The sequence below is a fragment of the Cheilinus undulatus genome, linkage group 11 (assembly GCF_018320785.1).
Source record: "Cheilinus undulatus linkage group 11, ASM1832078v1, whole genome shotgun sequence".
NCBI lineage: Eukaryota > Metazoa > Chordata > Actinopteri > Labriformes > Labridae > Cheilinus > Cheilinus undulatus.
The window spans coordinates 44437555-44460485 of NC_054875.1; the positions used below are offsets into that span (position 1 = coordinate 44437555).

Here is a 22931-nt window from a genome sequence, read left to right on the forward strand (position 1 = left end):
GGTAAATGATTTGTGTGATAGGAAAAGAAAGAAAAAAAACTGTCACAAGTAAATTTAAGGTATTTTCAAAGGGATACTGAATAGAAAAACTTGAGTGTGATTAGTCAGTGGTTATCACAAGCTACCCCAAACAGCAGCAGGCTCTCTACGAACTTCTTCATGGCATTAAATCAATACTGGAGCCCTACATATAAAGAAATAGTGGCCTTATTGTGTTAACATTACTGTATTTTATGTTGTGCAAAGGAAACTAGTTTTATCTCTACATTTTGAGAAAATGAAAATAGATCTGCACAATCCCTCCTCAAAACCTTGAGCTCAAGCTATATTACTTTTTATTGAATTTGACCTAGCATAGAAAACTTACAGTAAAGAGCAAAGACACATCAGTGAACAAATGATAGAAGTTATAAAGGCTTTAAGGCAGACACTCCATGAGAAAAGATGTGGGGAATAAAGAATACAAGCGTTTGACAACGATGGCATATAACGTGTGAATATTTTAATTCCCAAAATTCACAAGTCTAGCTTTCTTTGTGTAACATTGAAATACTAGGCAGCAACAATGGCCTAAGGAAGTGAACATATCTTAATGTGCAAGGGTAATTTTAAAATATTACAGACATTGGGTTATGATCAACATTTATCCAAAGTGAAAAAAGCGACAGTGCTAGAACAAGTACCAATTTGCCTCAAGAAACTATTCTCTTCAGTACAGCAAAACAAAATGACAAAGGTAATCTACTATATTAATAATGCTGATGTTAAAAATCAGGCAACAGGTGCATTAATGAAAGCCAAACAAGTGCAGACATGACTATGTTTCATTTTGACATAAGGCACAGGTTACAGTGCAGTACAAGAGAGCACATGCCTTTCAATATTCTTCTCCTTCATCCTCCTCCCCTTCCCCACTCTCAGCTCCCACCTCCTCATAATCCTTCTCCAGAGCAGCCATGTCCTCTCTGGCCTCGGAGAACTCTCCCTCCTCCATCCCCTCACCCACATACCAGTGAACAAAGGCACGCTTCGCGTACATCAGATCAAACTTGTGGTCCAGACGAGCCCAGGCCTCTGCAATAGCAGTGGTGTTGCTCAGCATGCACACGGCCCTCTGGACCTTGGCCAGGTCACCACCAGGAACCACAGTGGGAGGCTGGTAGTTGATGCCAACCTTGAAACCAGTGGGACACCAGTCCACAAACTGGATGGTGCGCTTGGTTTTGATGGTGGCAATGGATGCATTGACATCTTTGGGCACCACATCACCACGGTACAAAAGACAGCAAGCCATGTATTTGCCATGGCGAGGGTCACATTTCACCAACTGGTTAGCTGGCTCAAAGCAAGCATTGGTGATTTCTGACACTGTTAGCTGCTCATGGTACGCCTTCTCTGCAGAGATGACAGGGGCGTAGGTGGCCAGAGGGAAGTGGATACGGGGATATGGCACCAAGTTGGTCTGGAACTCTGTCAGATCAACATTCAGGGCACCATCGAAACGAAGGGAAGCAGTGATGGAGGACACGATCTGACTGATCAGCCTGTTCAGGTTGGTGTAACTTGGGCGCTCAATATCAAGGTTTCTACGGCAGATATCATAGATGGCCTCGTTGTCCACCATGAAGGCACAGTCAGAGTGCTCCAGGGTGGTGTGGGTGGTCAGGATGGAGTTGTAGGGCTCCACCACAGCAGTGGACACCTGGGGAGCTGGGTAGACAGAAAATTCCAGCTTGGACTTCTTGCCATAGTCGACGGACAGACGCTCCATCAGCAGAGAGGTGAAACCAGAGCCGGTGCCTCCTCCGAAGCTGTGGAAAACAAGGAAGCCCTGAAGACCTGTGCACTGGTCAGCCTGAGGACAAAGAAGGGAGACAGTGAGTGCATAAGAAATAAAGTTATGCCTTCAAAATTGACTTTTTAAAAACTCAATTAGGAACAGATTTGACCAAGAGGGAGACTGTTACCAGTTATGAAATTTAGGACTGGGCAACTTTAATATTAGATATTTAGCTGAATCATGACACAGCTTGATGATCCAAAGTCAAATAAAGGACAAAAACTTTAACAGCCAGCTTGTCAACAGGTGAAATAAAATGCCAAAAAAAAAAAAAAAAAAAAATCTACCCAGTGGTGAAATTTCTCTTTGGAGCAAATATATTAAGAATTCCCCATTCAGACCAAACATTTCATATTCTAGGCACCTTTTTTGCTAAATCAACTCAGTAAAAATGGTATTTTGATACCCTGCCTTGCTTGAACACATCAGTATACTTTACACTGCTTTCCACATTAAGCAAATGACATTTTTCTCTTATTTTCCTAAATATTAACACAAATCACAGAGTATTTTTTCAAGTCATCAGCCATTAGAGCATTATTCAAATGTTTTTGAATAATGCTGTCAAATGCCTGTTAAGATGTTTTTGATTGAAATAGCTTTTGATTTCAGTAAATCTGACTTCCTAACTCTGCAAATTCAAAAAAATGACCATTTTCAGTTCTTTATAACCTATAAAATCTTTTAAAACTCTGTTGTGCTGAAGAATGTGGAACAGTGCATTTTGAGGTTTTTATTTTTTATTTTTTTTAAACAAAGGTTATCACTATGAAGTTTGTCCAAAAACATTTGAATAATGCTCTAATGGCTGATGACTTGAAAAATACTCGGTCATTTGCATTAATATTTAGGAAAATAAGAGAAAAAAATTCATTTGCTTAATAATGTGGAAAGCAGTGTCGAAACTGGATATACTGCCAAACCCTCAGACAGAGACTTGCCAGTTAATCAACTTCTTTAATGTATGTTTTGAATTACACACCAGTTTGCGGATCCTGTCCAGCACCACATCAATAAGCTCCTTTCCGATGGTGTAGTGTCCACGGGCGTAGTTGTTGGCAGCATCCTCCTTACCAGTGATCAGCTGTTCAGGGTGGAACAACTGGCGGTAAGTACCAGTGCGTACTTCATCTAAAGAAAATCAAAACAATGGTTTAGAGCATGGGGAAAAAATTGAGACACATTTTCATAGTTCAGACTAGGGCTGGGTTAAATTTTGATTATTTTCAGTATAAATAATTGACAGCTAAATTGCCCTCTTTGGTAATTGTGATATACGCTGCCTGGCCAAAAAAAAAGCTGCCACCTGGATTTAACTAAGGAAATAGGTACGACCCTCCTATTGGATAATTACAGCATGGGCGATTATCTTTCAACTGGCAACAGGTTATTTAACCCCAGCTGATGCAATGAGTAACTTCTCATTTCTTAAACAATGGATTTTTTTCTACCCTAATGGCACGGGCATATTCCAAGATGACAATGCCAGGATTCATTGGGCTCAAATTGTGAAAGAGTGGTTCAGGGAGCATGAGACATCATTTTCACACATGGATAGACCACCACCAAGTCCAGACCTTAACCCCATTGAGAATCTTTGGGATGTGCTGGAGAAGGTTTTGCGCAGTGGTCAGACTCTTCCATCATCAATATTAAAATTAAGGCAACACTGGATGGAAATAAATCTTGTGACATTGCAGAAGCTTATCGAAACAATGCCACAGCGAATGTGTGCTGTAATCAAAGTTAAAGACGGTCCAACGAAATATTAGAGTGTGTGACCTTTATTTGGTGGCGACTTTTTTTTTGGCCAGGCGGTGTATTAACCAGGGCAGGGGTTTACAATTTGTATATGCATTTATGAAAGCATGTGTAACTTTTTTAACCATGTTGTACATGTTTTTAATCCTGTATTGCATTGTATTGTTGCAGGGCATCCCTGGAAAAGAGACTTAGTCTCATTGAGTTTTTCCCTGCTAAAAAAGAAAAAAGAAAAAAAAAAGGATGAATTAAATAGAAAAATAGTTGTCACAGAAGCAGAATTATAAACTCGAGTACAATTTCAGTAAAACTCAAACAATACTGAAACCTGTTTGATGCAACAGCAACGAAAAAAGTCAGACATTATCAGGCATAATTTTTATATTCAATTGTAGAAATAGCTTTCAAACTCCTGGATACTGTATCCTTTTTTAAAGAGTTAACGTTTAGTAAAGTGAATGAAACTGGCAAATAAGTTTCCCCTCACCAAAAAATTTGACTAATGGTCTTTAACGTTTTTTTACTCCGATAAAACCTATCATTTGAATGATAGGTTTTATTTTTAGTAAACACATGGTATTTCGGAGCATTGGTTCCAACATGAGGTCTAGGTAGCCACGGACTGGAGCTAAGGATCTTGGGGTGGGTGAGAGGCTATGTCTGCACTAAGGATGGAATTAGTTTAGTCCATCCTCTTCTTAAATGGTCAGTGAGATAAGTGACATAACATGGTGCTGTTCTGCTGGTTAAACTATTTTCAGCCGAGCCCTGAGAGCATGGTGGACACCGAGTGCTAAAATGTTGGAATACATTGGGTTTCGACATGAGGTCTAGGTACCCATGGAGAGGGGCACCAAGGTGCCCAGGGTGGGCACAAGGCTCTGCCTGTTCTGAGGATATAATTAGATTTGCTCATTAAAAAACATTTTATGAATAGTTTATACAATGATATTGTTAAGAAAAGGTGCGTTTAGGCCTAATACTGTACGTTTGTATTTAAGACAACTAAAAAAGGTGAAATTTGTTAATTTCTTACAGCAATGAAACACATTTTTCTATGTGGGTCCACAGGTGGGGATGTTAAAGCTTACCTAAGATACAGGTGGGGGGCTCCAAGGGAAAATAATGTTGTGAACCAGTGGTTGATAGAAAATTTTGACAACCTCAATATGCACAAATGTTGCCAATCTTTTTGTACAAGCCACACAGTGAGGGAGTTAATTTGCAATTCTTTATCTTAAAAACTGCTCAATATTGGATGTCTAGGACATCCATTTAGTTGCCCTGGTATCCAACAGTTTTATTTTAGGCCTGGCATCTATCTTAACTGAATACATCACCCAGCTCTCGATCATACTAACTGATGTTTACCAATGACAGTGGGCTCCAGATCTACAAAGACAGCTCTGGGGACGTGCTTCCCAGCTCCAGTCTCACTGAAGAAGGTATTGAAGGAATCATCTCCTCCTCCGATGGTCTTGTCACTGGGCATCTGTCCGTCCGGCTGGATGCCGTGCTCCAGGCAGTAAAGCTCCCAGCAGGCATTGCCGATCTGAACGCCAGCCTGACCAACGTGCACCGAGATACACTCACGCTGCAGAGAGAAAACAAAGGCAAGTTGTAGTTATTTATAGAAGTTTTCCAGACATCTGAATGATACTAACCATGTTTAATTAGATGATTCAGGTTAGTTATCACATGTTTAGAGCAGCTCAAAAGTTAAAGCCTAAAGATAAGATGGGAGAGAGTGCTTTTTGTGAAGAGAGATCATCATAACTAAGTCACCAGACACATGCTGCACTTTCAAGTCTCTAAAAACAAACACTTGTGATTTTATATGTTGCATAACAAAACATAAAACATAAAACTTAAGGGGTGACAGCGTTATTTCATGGACTTAATTATAACTTAAATATTCACCACCTTCCTTTATTCCATAAGGAAGACTACACTAAGCGGTGAAAACTCATCAAAAGCTAGTTTTCTTCAAGGAGACTAAAATGTTATTGCTGTTGGGTATTCAAAATACACGATATTTCTCCACTGTGCATAGAAGTTATGTCACTGTTGTCATAAGTGCATTTTAAGTCAATTAAAGTATTGATATTGAATTGATATCAGTGTTTTTGTGCATGTTTTTACAGTTTGGCTGATTAAATTAACATTATGACTAAAAGTAAAGGCTGAAATAAAAACAATTAACTAAAATGACTTGGTTTTGACAACTAAAACTTTAAAGGTTAAAATGACTAAACTAAAGAACAATTTAAAGACCAAAACCAAATTTCGATTGGCTGCCAAAATTAACACAGATTATCAAAGTACCTATGGAGGATATAACACCAGCCTGGACAGAGATGCCGTTTTGCTAGTTATGCAAAGTTAAACCCTCTAGTAATCCTGAGGATATTCAGTGTTTCCAATTGATGTTATAATGGAAACGAGGTAGATACTGAGCCCTTTCACAGCATGGTAGAGCACAGGAACGTGACTAGAGTACTAATATTCACCATCTCAGCTGGGGAGTCTGACTGCACACAGAAAAACGGCTGCAAACAGGATAACGATTCTTCTCAACTTAAGCTAGCAAAATTAGCTTACGTTAGACTACAAAAGACGCCCATGTCTAGCTAAATTCTAACAAAACACGCGATTAAACCTATCAAACATTTCTTATCATTCATATTTACCATGTTTATCTATGTTGTGTCCAAAGAGGATGGAGTTAGCGATGAGGAGATGAGCTGAACTCTCACACCCGGTTATCAGGAGTCCTGTGTAAGAAGTTACTGCCGACTCATGCAGGGCAGGGTTTTTATATTAAGTTAACGAGCACGAGCACGCGCAGCTGAATCTCATTTGTCGACAGTCGCACGAGCTCTACTCCTATTGGTTAAGACGATACGCATCGAATCCTCCTTTATTAAAACACTCGCTTTAATCTGGGCAAGGTTAGTCTGGTATAACGCGTATTTTTCTCCATCTACAAGGCTGTACAGTTAGTTCCAACCGTCCATGGAATTTCTGTTGACAACGTTTAATTTTAACAAGTCTAGTTGCTTAGAATGACACTGAGTGACCTGTTCTCCTGCTCATAGTTAAAACAATCTGGGTAAGTTAAAACAGACAATCAGAATGGGAAAGACAGGTGATTTAAGGTACTTCAATTAATGTTTGGAGGATTAAAAAGTAACTAATTACATTTGCTCAAATTACTGTAATTGATTCACTTTTGTGTACTTACTGAGTAAAAAATAGGCACTGAACGCTGAAACGTGTATGTCAAGCTTTCTGCCAACAACCTTAAACTGGCCAGCTGTTTGGCTTTTGACTTTACAGATTTATTTGTTTATTTATTTTGATTTATTTAACCAGGAAAACGTATCAATAGAACAAGGATCTCATTCACAAGAGTGTACTGGCCATGACAGGAAGAAGCATTGAGTTACATACACAGAACATAAGAAGCTGTAACTCAGATCAGTCTGATTCAGGTCACAGAGCAATAAGTCATTATTCAAAACATCTACAACCTTAATGCATCTTCCCCCAACACTTTCAATCTACTTTTAAAAAGATTTAAAGAGACTAGCTTTCCCAGACACCGATTTTCTTGCAGCAGGTTCCAGGCTGCAGAAGCATTGTACCTGAAAACATTTTTGCCCATTTCAAGACAGATTTTGGCCACAAGAAGACTGTAGCTTCCAAACCTTTTCACATGACACAAGTATGATTGAAACATGACAGTCAAAGGCACATTGCAAGAGACTTATTCCACATTTCATCCCAAAACAGCTGTTGCATTTTACTTTAGGTTAAGACACACCTTATAATAAACAACCAAGCTGGAGTTTTATAATCTCTTGTTGTTATTGCACATTAAGGAAAGACCATATATAACTGTAAAAGCTCCTTGGGTATCAAAAGCAGCTCCCCAGAACTCAGTGCCGAGTATTTCATAAACAGCTGATCTACTGGCTGGGCGGTTTTAGTCATGTGGAGGCCCAAGAGAAAGAGTGATGTGAGGCCCTTCCCTGTTTTCTTTTAAAGCTATCATAACTAGAAAAGGAAAAATACTTTGAAGCATTTTTTTAAACAACAAAGCTGTAGATATATTTAATCACAGGACATACCCAACTGTTAGCACACACTTTAACCAAAGGTCTGCATATCTCAGACAGTTCTGCCACTTTATGTGCCACACATTCGAAAAACAAAACACACCAGACCACACACCAGGGATTTTTTTCATCACATAAAGCTTAGCAAGATGTCATAACATGGCAAATGCAAGCACCAGTTATGAAAAACAGACATGAGTTTGAACAATGCACACAAGCACACTCAAGCTTTTTGATACAGGCAAAAATAGGCCAGGTTGCTAAAGCAATCTAATCTTCATCAACAGCTGTCATCAAAAAACAGAGACCTCCCAGATTTCACTATTGATGCTTTCAAGGGACCTGATTTCCTATGGGGACCAAATTCCCCCTTGCTCCCAATTAATTTCAACCCAGGATCTGCCTTGCTATAATCTCCTTGATATGAAGACATGGTAGGGCTTTTTCAGGGTTCCAGGAGTCCTTCCCAGGGATTTTTTTTTGAACAAACAAACAAAAATGTCTTACTTTTTACACCCTGTGTCCGTTGCATACATTATGAACATGCATCGTAAATGTTGAAATAACATTTGATGCATAGACTACATTATATTTGATGTTAATCTGTAAGAAATGTATATTTTAAGGCCCCTTCTTACACCAAGGCCCCAGGCAAGTCTATCTTGTCCAAATGGTAAAACCAGGTATGTCTTCTTGGATTTTCACACATAATCATGTTTAGGTTTTACAGAGAATGCGGCCAAAATGCCTCACAGAAAGGCAATAACAATGTCTGCATACCTTGGTTGTAAGTTACAACTTGTGCAGAAGAGCATCTCTTATATTCCTTGAAGAAGATATTAAAGCTGGGCAATTAAAAAATAGATTAAATCGCAATATGGCCTGCTGCAATTTTTAATTGCAAAAGATACAATATTTCTTTGAACTGAAATTTGTGTCAAAATGCCAGTTTTAAACTTTTTTTTGCAGCAGAGATGTTATGCATGACATTATGCAATCATTCTGGAATCATATTTTAAGAAAAGTCTACAAAAAATCCTACCTTCTTCATTATTGTACGTTTTTCTTCGTAGATATAAGAATGACTAAAACCCTTCAGTGCAATAACTCCTATCCAGTGTGCAATACGGGTCAAAATCATCAGAATTAGACACTTTTAAAGGATTTTTCAGCCTTTTTAAGGGATAAAAGAAGTTTGGGAATAATCACATATCAAATCGCAATTGCAATATTGGGGAAAAAAATCGCAATTAGATTATTTTCCAAAATCGTTCAGCCCTAGCAGATATGCTACAACAGCAGAAGATCACACTGGTTGCCACCTACTGTCACAGAGGAACAGGAAACTAAGGCTACAATTCACATAGGCTCACCAAAGAAGAAGTAGAAAACATCAGAATTTGATGAAAAACACACGCAAGGCTGCCAGACAAACAATGATAGCAGGTTTAAGGACATATAGATCACCTTTCCTTACCATTCTGATGCTCGATTTGAACTACAGCACATTGTCTTGTCCATGTCTTTATGTCTAAAGGCATAGGTTTCTGCCATGTCATTGGCTGACTGGATAATTACATGAATCAGCATGTAAGTATACCTAATAAAGTGATCATTAAGTGTATATCACAGTACAGATTTTATGGGCAATAACACTATAACTACATTACCATATTTACAACTTCTCTGCATCCATTGTTTTATTTTCACCCTTTGCTGGCCACTTAGCATCACAGCTGTGCTCGCCCTCTTTTTGACCTCGTGTTAGCCCTTTTTTTCCTCTCCCATCATGACCACTAGAGGTCTCTTTTTAACTGGAAAAGCTAAATGCAACCCAGTTCTAATATAGACAGTAAAGCTCCCAGCAGGCATCCCAAATCTGGAGACTAGCCTACCCAAAGTGGATGGAGAATCATTCACAATGGGGTGCTGTTAAAGCTGGATTACAGGTTTGTTTACAACCTTGAGCCATCTGCACACGCATAACAACAGCTTTCATTGTTGAAATGAAAACACATACTTGGAGAAACTTTGAACAAATGGATCATTCAGTTCTAAAATAGAACATGTGTTTGTTAGATAACCTTTAAATGAACTGCAGAACATGATAACATCACTGAACGTTTTTGTCATTGCACAAGACGCCTTTATTATCAGTCTTTCCTGTAATGATAGCATGCATGACCCCTTTATTTTCTGCTCTGTCCTGTGATGAGACCCTGTCTACTGCCTGTGGAATTAATGCCAGTAGACAGGGTTATGTGGGTCAGTCATGTTGAAGGCTCCTCTCTCTTTAAAATGCTACATCAACATTTTCCCACAAGAAGAGAACTCTCCCATGACTATTCAAAACTGTTTACAGAGTACAGACACTGAAATTGCTTGCTTTTGTTGCAGAATTGCCTCATTTAAAGTGGTGTTTTTAGCTGATCTATTATCATGACCCGCAGCAAACTCATGGACTAGAAATCAAGGACACAAATATCCCAAAAATTTCAACCACTCAAATGTGAGAGAGAACTGGCTCAAGTGCATTATTATGAAAGTGAAGGACACGCACTCAGTTTTCCCATAATAGCATGTAGAGGTTGGTTATTTTCTCAAGACACTGAAATTAACACCTAATAATAGGGAAACAGTTTTATTTTCTGAAGAAAACAACAAAAATTTAGCCCACTTGTTATCACAGGACAAATGTCGGGTTTATATTGCAGTTTTGCCACAGTTTTTTAAGGTACACGGTTACCACTGGTTTACGGTATTTCAGTAGACAGTTTATTTAAACTGGATTAATAGAAACAAACCTGTTGAATTGACAACTGGAACAGTCCTAGGATCTGTCTACTTTGCTGTTTAAAGCCACATTCAATTCAATTCAACTTTATTTTATAGCACATTTTAGGTTCTCAACTGGTCCCTCCTCAGGACCCACCAGTCTGTCTTACGACAGATCATGACCCAAGTCTCCAAACAAATTTCAACAACGCACATTTAGTTAATTAATATGTTGTAATTTGGAGCATGATTGGACCAAAACACCTGATATAAAAAGAAAAGGGGCAAAACTGACCATTTTCATAGCCTCTCTCCCCATCATTATGTATCAATTTTGCCAATTTTCCAGAGAACTTGTGAAATTACTTCATTATCATTTGAAAAGTAGCAAGAAGAGGAGATAAATTAGTTGATATATTGATCAAATATTTAAATTAACCCAATTTCACAGTAAACAGGGTAAAATGAAAGGTATCAATGCATATCCAATTAAGGACTTCAGGACTTTTGTTACCATTTTTTTCCAGACACCTAATTGCAACCCACTGAAAACTGCTCCACGACCCACTTTTGGGTTCCGACCCACCAGTTGAGAACCACTGCTTTGAACAACCACGGCTGACCAAAGTCCTCACAGTATAAAGCAAAATGTGAAAAAAGAATACATCACTGTCAAATAGTAAAACCAATCAAAATAGAACTTATTAAAATAACATAGCATTGACACTTAACATTCAACTGAGCATTTCCATTAATGGTAATGTGAAACAAGTGTATAAGATCGCGTGATTCCCCTCGGCACTCATTTGAGCTTTTCTGCCTCGTAACTGTCAGTCTGTTGACTTTTTCTTACAATTAACCAGGCCATGCACTTTCATATTGGACACTAGACTCATTTATTTTAAATGATACTGTTGTACAAGCAGTCCATCCATAAAATGGAATGAATAAAAATATTCTGTGGCTAATTGTGAACATGAAAAATATAGATAATAATATATGTGGCTTATTTGGTGTGAGGCTAGTCTAGGTGTTCTGAAGGAGTTTTATTACACGACTAGAGCAACATCCATTAAAGAGACTATTATGTATGGATATGGCTATGGTGTGCCTTAAGATATGAAAGCTATTTCTTTAGCTTATCGGCCTTAGGTTCTCTGTTTGCAAACATAAAAGCTACACAGTTGTGATGTGATTGAAGGGCTATGCAGAGACCAAACTTTATACAGCTTCATATCCTCAACATAAAAACTGGTACTAGCTTCCATACATATTCTTTAGGCAAATGTTTAAGTATTTTATTGTATGTTGCATTAATAAAGACTTTAATTATTGGTAATGTAAGTAGAACTGGATAAGCTAAAATTCAGAGATTAATCAGTTTGTTGTATAGAATAATAAAAGACAAACAAGTTAATAGGAGACAGGAATTTTATTTAGAACAGATTCAAAGTTGACATTTCAGGTGTCTTTAGTCTGAACAGTAAAACTTTCAACTGACAGAAAAAAACTTCTGTTTGGAATGCATTCAAGAACACAATGTGATCAATTAATTTCCTGTTAAACTAATGCCTTTTGTTCCATTTAATACTCCTCTCCTTCCTCCTCTCCCTCACCATCCATGGAGTCAACTCCCACCTCCTCATAATCCTTCTCCAGAGCAGCCATGTCCTCTCTGGCCTCGGAGAACTCTCCCTCCTCCATCCCCTCACCCACATACCAGTGAACAAAGGCACGCTTTGCGTACATCAGATCAAACTTGTGGTCCAGACGAGCCCAGGCCTCTGCAATAGCAGTGGTGTTGCTCAGCATGCACACGGCCCTCTGGACCTTGGCCAGGTCACCACCAGGAACCACAGTGGGAGGCTGGTAGTTGATGCCAACCTTGAAACCAGTGGGACACCAGTCCACAAACTGGATGGTGCGCTTGGTTTTGATGGTGGCGATGGCAGCGTTCACATCTTTGGGCACCACATCACCACGGTACAGCAGGCAGCAAGCCATGTATTTGCCGTGGCGAGGGTCACATTTTACCATCTGATTGGCTGGCTCGAAGCAGGCATTGGTGATCTCAGCCACCGACAGCTGCTCATGGTACGCCTTCTCTGCAGAGATGACGGGGGCGTAGGTGGCCAGAGGGAAGTGGATACGGGGATATGGCACCAAGTTGGTCTGGAACTCTGTCAGATCAACATTCAGGGCACCATCGAAACGAAGGGAAGCAGTGATGGAGGACACAATCTGGCCAATTAGCCTGTTCAGGTTGGTGTAAGTGGGACGCTCGATATCGAGGTTTCTACGGCAGATATCATAGATGGCCTCATTGTCCACCATGAAGGCACAGTCAGAGTGCTCCAGGGTGGTGTGCGTGGTCAGGATGGAGTTGTAGGGCTCCACCACAGCAGTGGACACCTGGGGAGCTGGGTAGATGGAGAACTCCAGCTTGGACTTCTTGCCATAGTCGACGGACAGACGCTCCATCAGCAGGGAGGTGAAACCAGAGCCGGTGCCTCCTCCGAAGCTGTGGAAAACAAGGAAGCCCTGAAGACCTGTGCACTGGTCAGCCTGAGGACAAAGAAGGGAGACAGTGAGCACGTGAGATAAAGGGATGTGATTATATGGAAACTTTTTGATTAAAATTAAGAACTGAATAATTTTGACATAAATTCACCCACCAGCTTGCGGATCCTGTCCAGCACCAGGTCGATGATCTCTTTGCCGATGGTGTAGTGTCCACGGGCGTAGTTGTTGGCAGCATCCTCCTTACCAGTGATCAGCTGTTCAGGGTGGAACAACTGGCGGTAGGTACCAGTGCGTACTTCATCTGGAATAATAAAAAAATAAGCATTGGATAAGCTGTGCAACAAGGATTACAGTTTTGATATATTTTGTCTTATCTGTAGCCAGTAGTTACCGATGACAGTGGGCTCCAGATCTACAAAAACAGCTCTGGGGACGTGCTTCCCAGCTCCAGTCTCACTGAAGAATGTATTGAAAGAATCATCTCCTCCTCCAATGGTCTTATCACTGGGCATTTGTCCGTCAGGCTGGATGCCGTGCTCCAGGCAGTAAAGCTCCCAGCAGGCATTGCCGATCTGGACGCCAGCCTGACCAACGTGGATGGAGATACACTCACGCTGTGGAAAGAAAAATATTAAAGGTTATTTAACTGCAATTTTTCCTACATTAAAATTAAGAGCAACAAAGTTATCAAGTTTTTTATAATATAAAAAGGGATTTGTTTAAATATTTTAATTAAAATTGACTTATAATCAGTACTGCTGGATGAATTGGACTTTATATTGAAATTTATAATAAACTGTCACAACCGTTGTTGGGTGATGTCAGTAAAAATGTCATTTGAAACTTGGTTGGCTAATGCATCAACCAATCAGGTGCTGTCTAGACCAACTTGAGAAGTCTCAACTCTAACTCTGTTGCTATGCGACGAGGCCCCTGGCTGTTGCATCGGATGACGTAATTTTTAATTTGTGGGGAAAACCGTTAACCGTTAAATCATCCTCTGTGATGATTTAACGGTCGAAATATCAAGCACCCCTGTGTAAAACAGACAATTATGCCCTCTATGACCCTACATCCTGCTTAGTTTGCTCTCAGGGGATGTTTAAGCAGTGTCCATTACTAGCATAAATTTTTAATGCTTTGCGTCCTGCTAAGTGTGCAGTTAATCCACCCCCCAGATGGATACTGTTCCTACGGGTGTGGGACGAGCATTCTTTATCCTCTCTGTCGGTAAATTTGATCAACTTTAAGTTATGAGGCAGCCGGTGTCATGAGTAGTGATGAACGGGGCTTAGTCATGCCGGGAAAAACGTAATTTGACTCAGAATCAGCCGCTGGACCGAAGCCTAGCTAACATTATTCATTCTGTCCACACTGCAATCTGCTGAAACAATCTTTTGTTCACTCAGCCCGCCACTTTTTATCCTGCTCTCGGACTGTCCTACTACTCGAGTTAAAAAGCTATTGTGCACGCTGGGATATGAATTCACCAGTTTAAGTCGTTACTTATCAGTAACAAAAACAATTTCAATAACATTAGTTGACTTTTACAGCTCACGAGTCTGATCATCCGGCTAACGTTTACTTGAGTCCGCCATATTTCTGAGTAATATGACGTCAAGTCTCTTAAGCCGGACAGCCTGGGTACCACAATTTTCTCAAGACTTTTGGAGTTATCTTTCCCACACGAGGGAGCCATTATTGCCCTTTCAGTTTAAGCATCAAATAAACGCCACAACACCTCCTCTCTCAACATATTTGATTCAAATATCAGAGGTACAAGCTAACTTTTTAAAACCGTTATAATCCCTCATTCCCGCTCTACAGTTATTGTTTCTTCCTCTCCTCATCCTCACAAGTCATATCTCAACAAAGCAGATGAAAGGTTGAAAGGTGATATACCTCGAATATGTTTGTTTATCAAAGTTTATAAGATGTCTCACCATTTTGCTATGTTGTAGCTTCGGTAGAGGGTTGAAGAAGTTCCTTGACAAGGAGTCTTACAAGTCGACAGTTATGGGGTCGATGTAAGAGACAATGGCGCACTAGAGGATGGATAGCGGTATATATGCAAGTGCAGCTCCAGAGACAGCGGCAGCCGCGACGCGATTGGTCAAGCACCTGCCCATCAGACGGTTTGCTGCTTCCTATTGGTTGAGGAGCTCAGTTGTTGCAATCCCGCCTTCCAGACCCCACCCGAATCCTGACATCCTCCCGGTATTGTGCTGCAAGCATGGCGCCACTCATCATGGAAAAAAGTGCTGCGTAATTTTAAGCATGTTAGATTCAGACAGGCCGCCCAGCTTGCCAGAAACTCACTAACATTACCAGAAGTACCTGTAAAATTCCCTCTAGTAAGGCAGATCAGAGGAGAATGGAATGAAAGAGGCTGCAATGTGAGATTTTAGCAAAAATTATCAAAAATCATGCTGATTATGACTTGGTAAGACACCATGCATACATCTAAAGGAGGGCTGTGCATTTGTTTGTAGAAAATTATTTTGGAAAACCGTTTTTTAGGCAAAGCATAGCAATTATTTCCCTGAAATGAAAACCCACAATAACCCTCCACATTATATAATCTTATTCTGAGTATGGGGTGAGTATATTTTAATCATCCTATAGATTGTGTTAAAATGTCTTCTTTTTATGCAAGCTTTCAAATTAATGTAAACCATATTTGCTGATAGACTTTTCAGATCCTTAATGTGCCCCACAAAATCCTATGGCACCAGTTTGAAAGTCCTTTATTATACTTAAACATTTCAAATAATGACCCTGGTTTAAATAAAGCAATGGTAGATTTTATTTTCTATCATGTATTTTGATCTTTTAGTGAAGATAAAAAGAGGTCAATGTGCCCAGTCATATATGAGGGACATGTAGGCTGCAGAGAGCAGCAGACGCCCAACCCCCAGCCCGCCTCCCAAGGTTCAACCGTTGCTAGGAAATGAATAACGGAGTTGCCTGGATACAGCTGAGTATCCACATAGACCGCCTTTATCTGCTGGCCACGTGACCTTAGCTTAAATGGCAGCATTAACGAGCAGCAGAGCAGCTGCCTCTGTAGGGGGATTTTAGGCCCGTCAGCCTCCACTTATCCAAAATCTTCCACTATGATGTGCTCCATCTGCAAGGAAACACTCGCTCTTGCCTAGTAGTGCATGTGCCTGTCTTTTATAAAACTGATGACTGAAGAAAACAACATCATGAGGGTGGTGGGGTGTGGCTCTGCAGCACAGTGATGCATCAATGTGGGTCAGCTTTTTTGTTCACATAATTCATCAAGGCAGTTGTTCACACAAAATTATCCAGACAGTAATGTAAGTCGATGTGTGTAGCAGCTCTGTTTGTGTCTGTCAGAAACTTTGAAGTTCAGTGACAAAGGCCATAAATTATTCTTCAGTGGCCCTAAAGAAAGGCCAAGCAGTCTGAGACAGTTAAGCAGCTTGGTTGCTAACAACAAAGGGAACTCTATGACAACGTCTGTCCTCAGGAATGAAGCTTTATTGAATGTCAAGCTGCTTAAATCAACTAAGACTCTGACATGCAAAGGCAAGAGAAACTATTCTGTACTTCACCATACTGCCACAGTCTGCTACCTGCAGCCACAGCAATATCAGGTATTTTTGATGAGTCCATATTATGGACCCCAATATAGAATCACTTTCTGGCCATGACCTTGTCTTGCAAAATTCCTCAAAACACCCGTTATTTATCTATTGCATTTAAGATTTTTTTTTCTTTTGCAAAGAGCCCTTTTAAATTATGTCTCAAAATTGATCAACTGCAACAGCAAACATAATTTTAACAATTCTTTGCTTCTCATTCATGAATTGCTTGTAAATTTTTCATTTAAACTGTAACACTGGCACTGAAAAAGGCAACTTCACAGGGCAAGTAAGCCATATACAATCTGAGGAAAGGCCTAATACATTGACTGGCATGCTTCACTCAAAATTCACTGAGATCCTGAAAAAATATGTTTAACCTTTTATTAAAGGAAAGGATAATCAACTCGTGATAAAGCATGCACTAACTCAAAATCAACATCATCACAGTGAGCAAGGTAAACAGCAGTCAACAAAAATTGTGGTAACTTAGCTCACCTCTCTCCCAATGATGAACAGGTGAGTTAAATCAGTAAAACCTGCTCATACTCATGTGACCCACTATCGCAACTCAACATGATGCTGCAAAATACTGAACAATAACCCAGAATTCCCCAAAAATGTCAGCGAATACCTATTCCCTAAAATCATTCAAAGTTGATCCAGTAATTAAATTATTGCTCCTACAAATTTAATTAACAGCATTCATTAAAATGTTCTAATGAAAAATAATATTATTTGGCCATTTTTTCTGCGTTTTTTTCCATTTCACCCCTTTTCCTAAAGCTTCTGCATCCCCCTCCCTATCATTGAAGTGCTAGCTTTTACATAAGTTAAACCCATAAATACCACTTAGCCAACACTACTGTTTTATAGTTGGACTTTGCATAAGAAGAGGTGTAAAACATACTTTAAATGGCTGGCTAGCTAGCTACAGCAGAGTAAGAGCATTAGCCTGCTAACTGGATATGCTGTAATGGCCTGGCTAAAACCTAGCTATCGGGAAAAGGCACAACTTTCAAGCTAACTAAAAAGAGAAATACTAAATCTCTTGCCAACATCTGTATGAATGCTACTTAATGTTAGCATTAAACGTTAGCACTGAACCCTCACCTAGTTAGCAGTTATATCAGTGGTAGCTGGTGATTCAAATAGAAAACTAGAAGTTCCTAGCTAATTTTATTAATAGCAAATGGTTTTAGCCTTTCCTATTATTTTAGTTAAACCCACAAATAACACAAAGCCAACATTATTTTTTGAAAGTGTTACTCTATACTTTAGAAAAGGAGTAAATTAACACACTTTAGTGTAAAAAAAAAAAAATAGATGACATTAGCTACCACGGACAGCTAGTTAGCATTAGCATTTAACCAGTTCATAGCTTACATTACAATTTTTTCCACTCTCCTTTTCTTTTGCGTTAGCTAGAAAATTGCATCCCCCTGAGCTGCCACTTTGATGAAGGGCACTATGAAATGAGAAATTTATGGTATCAGCTTTTCTAGACACTCTTGACTCTACCCTCCATACTGCTGTAATCTGTCGTCTCAGGCCTTAAGAATTACACTCATTCTTACAACAAAAGCAGCCATAATACATGTTTTAAAATGAGCCAAATATGCAATCAGCAATTACAATTATAGTGGTATGTGATTAGTAATTATACAGCTGAAAAATTAAAATCTAGCAATTGAAATCAAGTTAATTTGTCTGTTTTCTAGTCATAAACATCTACCAGTAATTGTGCTTGATTGAAACAACATTAACTAGATAAGTCCAGGTAAAAGTCACTATGCAAAACATAAAAAATCAACATATGCATTGCATGTTTTGAGTGAAAATACCTTCTTATACGGCAATAAAACAAGATATACTGACAAATTTAGATAGTACATCTCGTGAATGTTGTAATCGCGTTTGAATAAGGCTAAAATAAGTGTAATGGCTCATTTTTTACTACAAAACTAGACTCATACCCTTGATTGGATTTGTTTTTGCAGTGTAAACTGTGGTAAAAGATGCCACTGAAAAATTTGAATGCATCTATGTGTGTTGCTGCCACACCCCCCTCAGTGACCCAGCTGCTTCTGTTATCATTGATTCTGTTGGTTGATAATGTGCCATTTCCTTTTCCTGTACGTGCTTTCACCTTCCCTCCCTCTTATTCCTCTTCCATTCCCTTCTGCCACTGTGCATACACGATACAATACTGAGTTGTCAATTGTCACATCTTCATCTATTAATAAATCACTCACTGTAGGTTTGTGTTGCACACTAAGCCATCTGATAGGCTTTATCTAAATTAGACTTTTATTTTGAAAAGAGGTCTTTTATTTTGAAGTCTGTTTTGCATGCTTGGAGGCATATGCCATTACATTGGCACATATCAGCCATTTTTGATGAAGCCAGCTGAATCAGACCTCATGCAATTTTGTAGACATCAGAGAGGTAATGTCGTGAGTAAATACATAAATATTTAATGTTTTTAGTTATGATTTAAGGTGAAGAACTTAATGTAAATTTGAAAGCACTTATTTTCATGATGTTAAAAACATTTATTTACATGTATTTGCACTGTAAAAGAGTTCATGTGGTCATGTGAATCTTAATGTATTGTATTTTGTGTGTTACAGTTTTCACTCTGTCTTTGTACAAAGATGTTTAGAGCCACAGTAAAGAGCAAAGTAATGCTGACTACGACTCAAGTCATCTTTTCAAAGAAGATGTTTAGCTGGTTGTATAGCCTCAGCTGCCACGCTGTAGTGAAGACAACATACAGACACTATACAGTAAATCGACATGTGTTTGCATTATAATTAAATTATGACTTTCAATATACTACATTAACAGTGTAATAGGGAAAAGAGTCACAAAACATGCCTCGAATGATCTCACCACCTTAATCAACTGCCTGCATTATGCTAAGGTTGTGCCCCGCCTTAGCTCCCCACCTCATTCAGCCAAAGAAAACATCTTTAACATAACACCTCCTCTGTGTTTCAGCTCTAAATAACAGCATCAAAGCCTATTTTATCTGACAACACTGAGACTCTCCTATGACAGATGGAAAACATGCTTTGTCACTTTGTTGGGTATCATATTCTCCTTTTTTTGCAGGATGCAGTGTGGTCAGTTTCATGCCATTAAGGACCACTCCCATCTCTCGCGCATTCCCATCCTCCCTCCCCTCCTCTCTCCTCTTGGTGTGCAGCTGCTCAAAGCCTCTCTGTGTCACAGCTGCTGGAGGAGGAGACGCCAGGGTGGGAGGGGGAGGATTATGGAGAATGTTCTCTCAAGAAGTCTTGGCTGGAAGCCATGGCTGCTTCCTGTCCTCCTCTTTCATCCCCTGTGGTTCACATTAAGTACAACCACAAAAAGCTGGCTATAAATCATGGATCCAGACTTAGCTACCTGCTGGATTAATTATCCTAACTTGGACTAAATAGTGTGTGTTGTGACAAAAAGTGAAGTTTCAAGCTCATACTATGGTGACAGTTAATCAGCCTAACATTAACAGTGGGGAAACCTTTTCTTATTTTTATTCTCTACAGGATTTCCGAAAGTTTAGAGGACAGAGATTTAATCTTTAATCGTCAGACACACATTTTGAAAAAGGTTCTTAGCCACTGTAAATGCCAAAGCCAATTATTTTGTCAAGTAGGCTAGACTGCATTTAATTGTATTCACACGGCAGCTATTTGCCTATGAGGCTATTCCTGCTCAGGGCAGAGACTTCAGATACTGTGGTAATGTTGTAGTGCTGAGCACCATGGTTGTCATTTTGGTGCTCCTTAGCTGATCAGTAACTGACTTGCAAAGCAATGAAAATCAGGAAAAGCATAGTCTTTGATGGGCTCTTCGATCATAATAATAATAATGCTAATAATAATTATAATAATGATAATAATAATAAAAATAATAATGATTTTATTTATAATACATTTTATTTATAAAGCGCTTTTCATTGCTCAGAGTAGATAGACTAACCTGAACAGCTAATGTTAGCATTAACCACTTACTTACAATGTTACATTTCTTTTTGATTGATAATGATTCTGAGTAATAAATAAAATTGAATTACAAAATAATGTTAGCTTACAGTTAGCTATAGGTTAAAGGGGTAGCAAATTAGCATTCTTTCTAGATAGACTTTCAAAAAAGCTTGATTATTTGACAATATTCAATGCCTCCCTATCATTGAAGTGCCCACAAATAAACCCATAAATACCACTTAGCTTACATTTCGGTTTGATAGTGTGACTTTATGCATAAGAGGTGAAAATTATACTTTAAGTGGCTAGCTAGCTACAGCAGAATAAGAGCATTAGCCTGCTAACTAGATAGGCTGTAATGGCCTGGCTAAAACCTAGCTAGCAGAAAAGGCACAGCTTTCAAGCTAGCTTAAGAGAGAAATACTAAATCTCTCGCTAACATCAGTGTGAGTTGGGTAGCGTAAAAAGTTTTAAAAAAAAATCTGATGACATTAGCATCGGCTGACAACTATTTAACATTAGCATATAACATTAGCACTGAACCCTTACCTAGTTAGCAGTTAGTTCAGTGGTAACTGGTGATTCAAATAGAAAACTAGAAGTTCCTAGCTAATTTTACTGATAGCAAAGGATTTTAGCATTTCCTCTTATTTTAGTTAGACCTACAAATAACACTTAGGCCACATAATTGTTTGATGAGCCTAAATTTTCTAACATTAATGTGAGTTAGGTAGTTTACTTTTCCTTTGTTTTAGATAAACTTCACTGTAAAAAGGTAAATTTGATGACATTAGCTACTACTTACAGATAGTTAGTGTTAGCATTTAACCACTTCATAGCTTACATCACATTTTCCCCCCTTTCCTTTTGTGTTAGCTAGAAAATTATGTTACATTTTTTAGCAACATTCTTACTAACATTACTGTTTGATAGTAATACTTTCTACAAAAGGAGGCAACTCTGCTGCAGGGTAAGTACATTAGCCTGGTAACTAGCTAGATTATGGGACAAGTGTGCTTGCTTAGCTAATTAGCTAACATTACAATAATGGGTCTTTAAAGAGCAGGGGCAGACTTATTTTACGTCACTGTGGCTGCAGGGAGACGGTGACACAGTTTAACCATAATTTGTATAAGACAATTGAATTACGCAATTAGTTGCAAATAAAAATATTGCACTAATTGTGGCTCACAGTTAATCGCAATTAATGCAGTTAATCTTGACAGCTCCAACTGATATCAAATAATGGCTTATGACAGATCAAGTATTTTTTAGGAAAAGGTGCCAGATTTCTTTTTGTACTTAAGCCGTAAGAGGACATCCTTACATTTTATTTTTCTCAGTTTTTCTGATTAAAAGAGCAGGTTTGGCTATTTGCAGATATATCTTGGGATACTTGCTGGCCTTACTGTCATAATATGTACAGTAATTTGGGGGAATTTAAGATTACAATTTGTTGCCAGGAAACCAGGGATGCTGCCTCAAGATAACATCATAATAAGGAAGCTCTTAAAAACAATTGTTATTACAGGAAAACTGAAAAAATCCAAATGTTTATACTGCCCCTTAAGGCCTCTGTACAGCTGGATTTTAAGAGTCTATTGTTATTTCTGTTGTTTATGCAAAGACTTGTCATGTTCTCAGTGTTCTTAATGATTTACAGGCCTGGAACAGAGCACTACATAACATCATACTGCTGTTCCAGTCTCCCATCCTGTTTCTGTTGCATCAGACAAAAATGGCCACTGTGTGAACATGGTCAATTCAGTAAATTTCAGTTCCTCAAACAAGGCTTAAGAAGGAACACACCCCAGCCTTCAGTGCAGCTGAACAGCAGAGGCACTCAGAGACAGGCAGACATGCAGCCACGTGATCGGCCCACTGAATGACATCATTGCAGAGAATCTAGGACAAAGAGGGAGGAGAGGAGGGAGCTGGCATGCTGAGCGGGCGTATACCATCATGGCAGAGCTAAGCTGCAACATGGACACCCAGCTGATGGGAGCATCTTGTGCAGCAGAAGCATGCAGCCATTTTGCATCTTGATAATGCATCAGGTGCACTGATGAAAAAAGAAATTGATTTTCACACTGAGTATGCCTGTATTCATCAGGGTGTCCAGCTTCCATTTAAGGAGCCTTTATATTGATTTGCAGACTGCCACACCTTAATAATGGATGAATGCAGTATTTGCTCCTTCTTCTGCATACATGATAAATTAGCTTTGTTTGCAGTAGTCATTTATAGACTTTATAATAGTCTCAGATTTATGCACACAGTAGAAGATCAAACAATGACAGTGAAAAGT

The 22931-nt window shown here is 39.1% G+C and overlaps 2 protein-coding genes across 2 annotated transcripts; both read right to left on the reverse strand.

Annotated features, from left to right (window-relative positions):
- Positions 1–487: 487 nt before the first annotated feature.
- Positions 488–6442, reverse strand: LOC121517845 (tubulin alpha-1C chain-like). The gene is made up of 4 exons (XM_041799906.1): positions 6292–6442; positions 4973–5195; positions 2823–2971; positions 488–1855 (listed from the first exon to the last, which is right to left on the reverse strand). Exons 1-4 carry the CDS (start codon positions 6292–6294, stop codon positions 878–880), a joined length of 1353 nt encoding a protein of 450 aa, XP_041655840.1. The 5' UTR covers positions 6295–6442; the 3' UTR covers positions 488–877.
- Positions 6443–11914: 5472 nt separating this feature from the next.
- Positions 11915–15105, reverse strand: LOC121517844 (tubulin alpha-1A chain). Its single transcript, XM_041799905.1, has 4 exons — positions 14964–15105; positions 13412–13634; positions 13173–13321; positions 11915–13062 (listed from the first exon to the last, which is right to left on the reverse strand). The coding sequence occupies exons 1-4, from the start codon at positions 14964–14966 to the stop codon at positions 12082–12084; spliced, it is 1356 nt and encodes a 451-aa protein (XP_041655839.1). The 5' UTR covers positions 14967–15105; the 3' UTR covers positions 11915–12081.
- Between the last annotated feature and the right edge of the window lie 7826 nt (positions 15106–22931).

What these genes read in the sequence shown, in the direction of transcription:
- LOC121517845 (XM_041799906.1), bottom strand. An exon ending in TCTGGAGCCCACTGTCATTG is followed by an intron (nt 2,972 to 4,972) that starts GTAAACATCAGT and finishes GATTTTCTTTAG; the next exon opens with ATGAAGTACGCACTGGTACT. An exon ending in TGGACAGGATCCGCAAACTG is followed by an intron (nt 1,856 to 2,822) that starts GTGTGTAATTCA and finishes CTTTGTCCTCAG; the next exon opens with GCTGACCAGTGCACAGGTCT.
- LOC121517844 (XM_041799905.1), bottom strand. An exon ending in TCTGGAGCCCACTGTCATCG is followed by an intron (nt 13,322 to 13,411) that starts GTAACTACTGGC and finishes TTATTATTCCAG; the next exon opens with ATGAAGTACGCACTGGTACC. An exon ending in TGGACAGGATCCGCAAGCTG is followed by an intron (nt 13,063 to 13,172) that starts GTGGGTGAATTT and finishes CTTTGTCCTCAG; the next exon opens with GCTGACCAGTGCACAGGTCT.